Source organism: Lactuca saligna, chromosome 4 (genome assembly GCF_052625555.1).
Source record: "Lactuca saligna cultivar CGN05327 chromosome 4, ASM5262555v1, whole genome shotgun sequence".
NCBI lineage: Eukaryota > Viridiplantae > Streptophyta > Magnoliopsida > Asterales > Asteraceae > Lactuca > Lactuca saligna.
In genome coordinates, this window is record NC_136420.1 from 72939007 (window position 1) to 72950802 (window position 11796).

Sequence of the window (11796 nt, forward strand, 5' to 3'; positions counted from 1 at the left end):
GAGTTAGACAATCATTTTTCAAACATTTCCTTGGCAGGTATTTTTGATTGCTTTTCATTTGACCCTACCTGCCAAAAAAATTTCTTTCTTGTTTGTCTTTTCGAAATTTCATTTTCCTTCGAAAATATTTCAAGAAGATCCTTAAATTCTTGTGAATTGAGTTTTACAGTCTCATTTGTTTCATTAGATTCTAGTTTCAAAATCTCTTTTGTATTTTTTTTTCAACCCATTTTCGTTGTGGTTTTTGTCTTTGAAATACATATGAATTATTTGTCAGATTATATTCGACAGTGCTTTGATTTGAAAAGAATCATTCGTCTGATATTTTCTTATTATCTTCTTCAACCATTTTGTTAAATTGCAATCTAATTTTATCAACATTCCCTTTTGTGACAAACACTTGATTATGAAAGATAACATAATCTGTGCACTTGAAATTTGGATACACCACGGTGTTTGTTTCAAGATAATGAACACCCTTTTTAGATAACACTTTGTCGAACTTTTCAGTGTCTCCAAACACTTGGTAAAAAACAATTCGTTGAGTGGTTGTTTCATTTGAAACATTCATTTCTATTTCAGAATTATTCGACACTTCTTCTTCATTCTCATCATCACTATTATCAGTTTAGCTATCTCGTACACTCACATGATTAAAGTCAAAAACATTCGAAGTAGATGGTCTATCAGTGTCATCCTCAACCATCGAATCATCACATATTTATTTACCTTTTGACTTAGATGTGACTTTCGTGATAGATAACTGAGAACAATCAATACTTTCCTCCTCCTCAAATTCACTGATTTCGCTAAACTATTAGAATTATCATCGATATCAGCAAAATTAGATTGAGAATCAAGTTTCGAATTCTCAGTTCTTTTCAAAATTTTGAGTTGTTTACTTTTAGTCAAAGTATCATTCACTATCTAAACAAGTTCATTAGCATTCAAATATTCATCTATTTTAACAATACCATAAGCAAATCAATTATCAGGCATTTTATTGAATTATGCTATGGTTTTTTTCACAATCATAGGATAAGCTATCAATCTTCTCTCTTTCGAAAGTAATAAAAGGCAATAACTTCCTATGTTGTTCTTTGCTGGTGTCAGAAGAATGATGTAAATCAGTTAATTTTGCATACAATCTTTTGGCAGAATTACAATAAATGTTTCGTTGCGCTAAAAGCATTTTTACATCACTCTCCAAATTTTCTCTATCACAACCAATATTTTTCAATTGTAATTCCAAATAGTCTACTCTGCTCCTTTTCGAATCCAACAATTTTTGCACCTCTAATAACTGTGTATTAAGTTTCTTAACTTTGTTACTAGCAGAGACAACAATAGAATCGAAATAAGAAACAATATCATCGAAAGCAATTCTATCAGAATCATAAGCTTGTAAAGGAATGTAAATAAATTGAAGAATAGAACGTACCTTTGTGGTCATCGGTGATTTGTCTCCAGATTTGGTCACAAAATAACGACCAGTCACCTTTTCGTCCTCATCCTCTTCAAATTGTGCGAACATAGCACCATGAGTTGGATTTCTCATCTCTTCATCATCAGATCCTGAAGCCAGATCAGATACATGCCATCCTCCTCACATTCGCATCTTGCAACCAAAGATATCCCTTTCGCTTTTGTTCAAACCTCTTCTAGTTTCTCTACATAGTACGCTTCGTCCTTGACTTTATTCTTTTTCTCTTCCTTCTTACGAAGCATGCAATTATTAGCCAAATGATTTGCTTCGTTGCAATAATGACTATCAATACCCGAATCTCCCTTAAGTTTCTTCTCAACTTTAGCTTTAGTTGCCTTCACATCAGTCTTCTCGAATTTCTTCTTCTCCTCACCCACAGACTTATTGACAAAACTTCCTTTCACATCACTCTACTTCAACTTGGGATTGAAAGGTTTCTTGAAAAACTTGTTAACTCGGTTGTTCGAGTAAAAAGCAATCGCCTCATCATCAGAATTCATTATAAATCCGTCTTCATCAGAATCAACCTTCTCAATTGCTTCTTTCTCAGACACTTTTGAAACAAGAGCTAAAGGACCTCCCAAGCTAAGTTTTGACTCTTCAGCCATCTCATTCACTTCACTTTCGTGAGTCTTCAATAGATTATACAAATCATTTAGAGCTGAACTATCGAAGTTTTGTTGATTCTTCACCATCATACTAACGCTCCTCCATTCCTTACGAAATCCCATCATAAAAGTGAGATTGAACTCCATAGAAGACCTTGTAATTCCATAACGATTGCATCTATAGATCAGTTCATTAAGACGATCATAGTAAACTTCAATCGTTTCATTCTCTTTTTGTCTGAACACTTTTAGCTCCACAATACACCGCTTAACAGAATTTATCTTCGTTTTCTCGCTTCCTTGATACTTTTCCTTAAGAGTGTTCCATATTTCCTTTGATGTTTTACAACCACGGACATAATTGTAAGCAATAGGTGGCAATGCAACTCGCAATTTTCTCAACCAACATTTTTCATTGTTCTTCAGCCTGGTGGATTGTTCAGTAACAACAGGTGTTGATCTAGATGATCCAATAGCCTGAACATTCGATAGAGGTTGAGCAATTTCTGTAATGCAGCTCCAGAGTTCCTCATCCAATCTATTAAAATACTCCTCCATTCGATCAGCCCACTGATCATAGTATTCTGGAATCAACATGGGAATCTTCGTAGAAGATCTTAACAGATGAGAAAATGAAGTCATTGTGGTCATGTTGAAATTCACCATTGATGTATGGATGAGATTTGTCAGAAAAAGTTGAAGAAATTTGATATTGGATGAATGAATTGATCAGAAACTCAAAATTGATTACTCGATTACACAATTCAAACGCATAATCAAATCAAAACTGTAGATCAGAGATGATTTTCAGAATTGAACAGTGTGAAAACGTTTGAGACAAATTCACGACTCAAAAACTAGTGATTCAATTGAAAATCAGATCTTTACATGATTGATTCCTGCTCTGATACCAATTGTAGAAGTGTTTAATCGAGTACAAACAACAAATCAGAGTAAAACAATGTAATATGAACACACGAAGTAAATAAGATCTGGTTCAGCTCATATTACTTTCAAGAACACGAGTATAAAAATAACAGTAAAGTATGTAAAGACTCTCTACTAACAACTCTATGTTTAACTCCTATTTATAGGAGACCGAAAGTACAAAAAAATACTAAGGCTAAACACTTCAGCTTTGATAATAAAATTCCTTAGCAAATACATAATGAAACATACGAAACAGACAAATACACAGACTTCGACATATTACAAGACATTTCGACTCTACAATCCAGTACGCGGGGCGTACTACACATTACATGCAACGTATTGACGTTCTACCAAAACTCTCATTTCTGAGTTAACCAATTAAGCACTTAGCCCCCAAACCTTGGCGAACCTTCAAATCAAGTCATTAACTCATAAATTTGGCAACTTTACCCGTTTGTATGTCTTAATGGACTCAAAATCCGGTTTTGTCCATCAAGTCCCATGATAAGGGTTCAAACTCATGCATGGTCCAATATTCACAATCAAGATAGCAATTTTTTGAACTACAAACATCAGAAGGGGCAAGATTTAGCACTCCAAGCTCCTGGTGTGGCTCAAACTCACAAGGAGAACTTAATACAACATAAAACCTCCTAACCTTGCCATAAACTCAAACTAGCATAAGAAGGAGTCAAGAAAAGAACTTTATACCTTCTGAAGCTTCCCAAGACAGTAGAAGTTCTAAATCTATAGCGCCAAAGCCCCACAAGGATGATTACCAAGATTTACTTCCTTGGAACAACAACAAGAACCTCTTAAAAGCACTTCCAAGCTCAAGAATACACCACAAAGGGAATTAGGGTTCGAAATAAAGCTCTACAGTCAGAGGAGGTTAAGAAATGAGAGAGCTTCGAGCTCATAAGGATGTTTAAATAGTGCCCAAACCCTAAAAATTAGGGTTTGACACTCTCCCAATTACGTTGGACGTATCCCAGCTTACGCTAGGCATACCTACCCAGATACATGCCTTTTATGCAATGCATGAATGAGACCAATCTAGCAAATCGTTTCCACTAAGGACCATTTTTGCCAATAATTCAAATAACCATAACTTTCTCGTTTCATGTTCTTTTACAACGAACTTTATATCCACAGAAAGGTGACGAGAAGCCCGCCATGTCTGACAACTCACCCTTGCCATAAAACTTCACGAATAAAACCCATAATTCATAATGAATAGCTGTCAAATTAAGATAATACCCTTGGGCTCCATTCACAAACAAAAACTCGAATTACTTATTCTATAACACCCATATAAAAAACTGGCCAATTCCCTTCTTCCCCAAGGCCCTGAGCCCTATGATAACCAATAATCGGGCCAAGGCCCCGAATGAAGAAAAGATTCGAAACCGAGTGTTACATGAAGCAACATGGGAACCATACTATGAATTTTGTTTATTCCAGAATTCTATGCACAAAACAATTATGCCATATAACTTGAGGACAAAATCATACATAATGGATCACTACATAATGGGCCACCTAGGATCATAGAAAGCAAGCCCAAGAGGAAAGTAAGAAGCCAGCAAGGTTCCTAGATTAGACTTTGTCCATAGGAAGTGAAGACATGAACTGAAGGAAGAATTGGTCTTCACAAGCGGTTAACAATGGCATAGTCATAGCATAAAAGTAGGATCACGTTTCAATTTCTGCATGCATGTTCTTCTTAGCTTTAGCAATAAGTTTAGTTTTGCATTTTTATTCCATGTACTATAATTGAAGGAAATTCACAGAAAATTGCTCCAATCATCTTCTTAATCTGATTTCTTCTTGGAGACTTGCCCTCTCGAACATGGCTCTATCACATTGTCATTTTTCTTTTTGAGAAATTCGTATAAGAACTATTATATATTGAGCAGGTCTATTTTCAAGACCAATTTATTATTTGAGCAATTCTGTTTGACTAATCCAGACCATACATTTTAATTATATGAGACAAGTACTTATATATATCTTTGATGACGTGGCTCTAATCTAGTTTTTTTGAATTGTGCTTCTAATTAAGCATAAGGTAATGTTGTACAAAAACCATAAGCAACGATATTATTTTATGATGTCGAACTATATAAAACTCTTTGGTTTTCATTTAATGTTTTAAACTGATCGATCATACAAAGTTTCAAATGCACGTGGCCACATCGAGCTATGCAACGAGTGTAAAACATACAAACTACTAAAGCTGATCTGGCCTTGGTATGAAGAAATAACTTTCAAACTAATTGTTAAAAGATAAGGTGTGAGCCCATTTCGAATAGCTGAAACATCAAGGTACAGCTTTCAGGGTGGAAGATTGCATGTTATTACAACCATATACTGCTCTCTCTATTTGAGAATATTTGTGTAGAAGATTGAATACCAAAAATAAGGGGATATTTTTCACGCTAGGTATACGTACGTTGCTGGAAACAAAATTTGAGGTCTATTTGGTTCATATAATAAACCTAGGAAGTCCTATTTTGTAACCAAGTCGCTTAACATCATCTTGAACCTGTTGTCTGAATTCTCTAAAGCTGAATCTTTTGTAAATGGAATTCTCAACACAGCTTTGTATCACTGTATCGTATGATGGACAGAAGAAGTAAGCAGTGGAAAACCTCTCACTATCTTTATGAGCCACCACTCGATGCTCAACACTCTTATAAACATCATTACTCCATGCCTAAAACAGATTAAAGAGCATAATTATATTGAACGACACTTCATAACAAGTGAGTTGGAAAGTGGAAACATTACTCAAGACAAATCCATACCTGAAAAAGATCTCCGATGTTGATGATTAGAGCATCTTTATTAGGTTTAACAGCAATCCATTTCCCATCTTTCACTAATTGTAATCCTCCGATTTGATCTTGATGTAATATAGTGAGAAAATCACTATCAGTGTGTGGCATCAACCCAAACACTTGTGAAGAAATGGGACACGGTGGATATCTGTTCATACGGAGGTAGCATGTGCTAGGCAAACAATTTTGCTTAAAAAAATCAGACTTATGGCCCAGTTGCTCCGCTAAAATCTCTGCAAGATTTTCTGCTAGTTTTGAAACCATGGTCGCAAACTGTTCCATTGTCGTGCTGCATGAAAATAAAAGTAAACACAAAATTAATCCACTTATTTATTTAACATAATTTTATAATGATTAGCAACTAATTTTCGAAAGAAACAAGATTTCAAACACAATTGCATGCGGTTTGCTTTATTTCATGTCTACAATGCCAGACGTATACTTTTTACTGAATGACACCTACTATAAATTGATGCAACAGTGTACTGAGGTCAGAAACTCCAGCTCATGCCACATGCGAGTTCGGAAAAGTTTTTGGAAGTGGTTTTTTTGTACAGCTACTGAAATGCATGTACTAGTACGACTAAAAGAGATAAGTATTCAGATAAAGAGCTTATGGCTAGGTTGCGCTGTATGTTTTTGCCACAAACAAAGCTAGTACACTGCTTCACCTTAATGGGTATGGTTTGTAGGACATTGGTCACAATAGATCACACACACAAGTCCTATGGTCACATGAATGCCAACTAGGGTAGGTACGTACCACATGTAAAGCATCTTGAAAAACATTCAATTATACATCATGTTGTACAACTATTCTATGATTGATGAGGAAAGTAAGAATCTAGACCCAAAGAGAATCAGAAACGAGAATCAAGGAAGCTAGAACAAATAAGAATTTCGTTTTATACAAAGGTATACAAAATTTAAGAATCAAATATTTTAAATGGACTTTGTAAATCAGTTTGGTTGAAGGTATATAAGATGATTGGTGAAAAATTAAATTATCAGGGAACCCTTTTTTCGTAAAAAAAAATGTCCTCCCAAGTAAAAACTTTACGCAAACTGTGCACATTCCACGAAGCTGGCAACGTACATTCACCGACCTTATCCACCCTAGTACTGTACAAATGTCAAACGTTGTTTTGAGATCAAGATTCCCACTACTTTTGGAGTAGCATCTTTTGAGATGATGATACTTGATAAACAACGAGTATACGTAGCTACTTTACTGGCCTGTCGTTGGGTCCTTCACATATGTTGACATTACTACCACCCGATTAATGTATCCCATGATACCATGGTGATTGATATGGAAATATTGATTCCAAATGAAATCTCTACTTGCAAATTATGTGTGTGTGTTTGTATTCCGCCCATGAATATAGATATACATACCCTTTGGCTTTTGAAACATGACATGATGTCAACATCCTCCGAACTTGAAAGTTAATATTTCAAATTTAATACTTCACAGTTGCTTAATGAATATTTGGATGCGGATCATTTAAGATCATTTTTATACGCATACTGTCGACGTGTATGCTAGAAAAAAGGTTGTCTATAAACCATGTAATATAATTTCTAGAATACAGTATAATATTAAATAGTATAAAGAACGTACGTTAAAACTATCAAAGGGGATCCTCTACTGTTTCTTCTTCGTGTGTGTGTTTTTTATGTAATTGTTCTTCATGTCTGCCTCCGATTAATTTAATCACGCATTGTTCTTGTGGCTTTTCATGTTAGGAATAGATAATGACAGCTAATGTGCAATTTTAGATGTTACAAATGTAACCCCTTGTGGTTAACGCTAAAGTCTAATCCAAATAAATTAAATGCCAAATACATCAAATCACATTCGCTTTATTTGTAATGCACCTTTTATCTAAGATAGTAACACACACTAATTTCATTCACATATCGCATTAAGCAAAATTTTAACTTTTAATTACACAAGATCAATTTTTTTTAAAATTATAAATATGTGGTATATGAATGTAAATAGGTTTTTAATAATAAATTTGAATATATATATATATATATATATATATATATATATATATATATATATATATATATATATATATATATATATATATATAAGATTTGATTTGAGACGAAAATAATTTGAAGAGATAGTGTTATCAATTTTTTTTAATGAAATATTCTAATATTTTAGTTATGGTAAAATATAATATATATATATATATATATATATATATATATATATATATATATATATATATATATATATATATATATATATGCTTTTAGAATATTTTAATATAACATGTGTTAAAATTATAGTTTTAAAATATCAAAATATTATATATATTATATACTTTTGAATAATAGAATGTTAAATTATTCCATTAAAAAAAATTATTTTATAATCTCACAAAATTAAACTCGTTTTAAATTAATATATATATATATATATATATATATATATATATATATATATATATATATATATATATATATATATATATATATACGGTTAGGTTTATGTGAGACAGCCTAATTTTGTGAGACCGTGAGATAAATTTTTTTATTTTATTTGTTTTTTTTAATTTTTTTAAAAATTTTTTTTAGTTAATTCAAATTCCGAAAATAATATTTAAAAAAAGAAATATTTGATTTTTCAATTTATTTTGCATTTTAAAATTATTTTTAAAATATGTACAGTGTAATATTCTATTTAAAATATTTCACGTATTTTTAAAAGAAAATAGGATTTTTTTTATTTTTTTTTTTACTTTTTTAGTTAACTCGAGTTCCGAAAATAATATTAAAAAAAAAGAATTTTAGATTTTTCATTTATTTTGCATTTAAAAATTATTTTTTAGAATATATCAGTGTAATATTTTATTTAGAATATTTCACGTATTTAAAAAAAAAAAAACGTGATCTTTCTTTTATTTTTAAAAAAAAAAATTTATATTTTTTTTAGTTAATTCAAGTTCCGAAAATAATATTTAAAATTTTTTTTTGGATTTTTTAATTTATTTTGTATTTTAAAATTATTTTTACATTTAATTTTAGGGTCTCACAAAATTATAATTGTTTAAAATGAACCTTTTATATATATATATATATATATATATATATATATATATATATATATAAAGTGATTTAATGACATAAATGACCAGATTTATTATGCGTCATCTTGCCGACTAAATAGTTATTCTTTCTGCGCTATGATTCTATGTATTGAAATATCATTGAATTTGGTGAATGGGGACTTCTCTCATTCGATTCTTTATCACATGTCAAAACAGTGAACTGTATACGTCAAGTTTCCAGCACTTTTAATAACATTAAAAAAAAATTGTACCGATAAATAGGATTGGACCTAGAATTTCATATCAAGTGTGCCATGGAAAAACTAATAATAGAAGAAAAAAAAAATCTAAAACTTTTATACGGTATATACAGAAGTCAGGCGCTACTGGTGTTGTTACCGAACATTATGTGGAACCTACCTTGTAGATAAACTGAATTTTGTTTTAAATATCTTTAAAGATTACATTTACGAATAGTATCCGATTGATTTTGACATTAACGATGATATCAGTCCGAACTATTAATAAAGTATCATAAAGCACATACTAGTCGATTAAACAAGAGTACTTAAGTTTCAATCGCCATCCACGATTATTATTTCCTGGGTATCGAACTTTTGAAACAAAAACAATAAATTTTATAGGATTTATTCATTCAGGACACTTTTTATATTATGTTATTACTTATTACCATTTGTATGGTTTCATTACTTCGTATCAAAAACTTTCTATATGAATTGAGAAATATAAGAGAAATATTATTACCTGAGACTCGTGAAGCCACCCATGTTTGAGATATCAGTCAGTGGAACATGAAAAGCTTCAGACCACGCAAGCTGCTTCAAACAAGTTGCAGAAGGAGTTCCCCACCTGTAACTGCCCATCGGAAAATTCAATTCACGGTGGTTCTTGGCCTTTTCATAAAACGTCTTTCGGAACACCTTCATTTGTTCACATTGCATTTTTTCCAAAATATCTGATGAAACACCGTGATTTATGACTTGAAAAAATCCCCATTTTTGTGATGCCTCAGCTATCTCTCTCTTGCAATCGGCACCTTGCCACCCACCATGGTGCAACCTGCTGAGATCGATCAATGGTAACTCCCACTCTTCAACGTTATCGAAAATGCCATTCTCCTTCTCTTTCCACGCTTCATGGTTAGTGAATAAGTTCTTGTAGAATTCCTGAAATGGTGGTTCTGATTTTTCCATGGCTGTCAATTACAAGTTCACACTTTTCAAGAAATATTGGGGAGTGTAAAAGATAATCAAGATGTATTTCTCACGTTTTATTGGTTAAATACAAAAGCCAAGTGCACAAAAACGTGAATGAAGCGATGGATGGATTTGGGGTTTATTTGCGATATATTTTCAGAAGTAGAAGTGAAAAACGAAGGATATTTAGAAAATGTTAAAGAAAGGCCAAGGACAAGGGAAGTTTGTATGGAGATGTTTCTTGTTCTTTCGTCTTCGTCGATGAAAACGTTATTGTTTCCTTGTTAATTTCCCCAAAGGTTGATTTGAAGGCATTGGAGACAAAGGTGATGCATGTCATATGCGGATGATGAGAGAGAGAGAGAGAGAGAGAGAGAGAGAGAGAGAGAGAGAGAGAGAGAGAGAGAGAGAGAGAGAGATGTATTCAATTCATAAGGTGCCGACTTGGGTTGTTACTCTAGAATTTTATAGACTCGGCCAATAACACTACTGGGTCACTTACAAGAAATTATAAATAAAAGAAATATACAAACTTTTGTTGAATTATTAAAAAAAAGTCAGTTGTTTTTACCATTGTTTTAAAAATCGCGTGCGTCTCGAGAGGTGTAACTGTTACGAAAACGTCAAAGACGGGTTTGTGAAGTATGGCGCTCAAATAACGTGTCAAGGCGTGCGTTATCGCGTTATGGCGTGAGTTTTTTTCAAGGCGCGGTATTTTTTGTTTGTTTGTTTGTTTTTTTTACCAGGCCTAAAATAAATAAGTTTTGTTAAGTTTTTTCTGTTAGTAAATTAATATAACACTTGTAAAAAATTCATATATTTGATAAAATTCAATAATTATATGATTTATATATTTTTTAATATATATAATATAGTTATGCCTTGAAAAACATCATGGCTCACCAAGACTTGTCATGACTTAACTTTTAAATTATCATCAAGTCACATCTTACGTTATTTAGAACATTGATTTTTACCACCCTTAGAAAGATGGTATTTGGGGTAGGATTTTGGTCATAGACAAATCCCTAGTTCCCTCTTAACTTCTCGCCTATTAATAATTCCTTGTGGAGAGCATGAAAGGGATGTGGATTTCATTAGGTTATGGGTGAACATTTGGATATTGCATTGAACCGTTGCCGATTTGTCCTCGTTGGTTACAAGAAAATATGGCTACGAGGCTAAAAGAGGTAGTGTCACATTTGTCAAAATGGACATAGGTGTTACATAAAATTTGACATCTTTGCAACAAAAGTTTGTCATTTAGACTCAAGGATATGGGATGTTTGTTTCCTCTACTTTTTGTGGGTTACACCACCATTTTTCTCATTTTGGTTTTCTCCACATAAAACGGGTGGGAAGCTCCCCTTATTATTTTTTTATTTCATATATATATATATATATATATATATATATATATATATATATATATATATATATATATATATATATATATTACTTATTGTATAGAGAATTAAAAACCATGAATTTTAATATGTTTTTTATATTTTTTTTAGTAGGTATATAACTTTATAAATATTAAAAATGAAAAAAAAAAAAAAAAAAACTACCCAATAGCATGAAGAAAGAGAGAATGTGGCATCCCCTCCCACCACCTCTTTCCTGCGGCTTGCTTCC

At 32.1% G+C, this 11796-nt stretch overlaps 1 protein-coding gene across 1 annotated transcript; it reads right to left on the reverse strand.

The window, feature by feature from the left end:
* Positions 1–5173: 5173 nt before the first annotated feature.
* Positions 5174–10516, reverse strand: LOC145042134 (gibberellin 2-beta-dioxygenase 8-like). Its single transcript, XM_078990513.1, has 3 exons — positions 9707–10516; positions 5838–6159; positions 5174–5746 (listed from the first exon to the last, which is right to left on the reverse strand). The coding sequence occupies exons 1-3, from the start codon at positions 10153–10155 to the stop codon at positions 5516–5518; spliced, it is 1002 nt and encodes a 333-aa protein (XP_078846639.1). The 5' UTR covers positions 10156–10516; the 3' UTR covers positions 5174–5515.
* Between the last annotated feature and the right edge of the window lie 1280 nt (positions 10517–11796).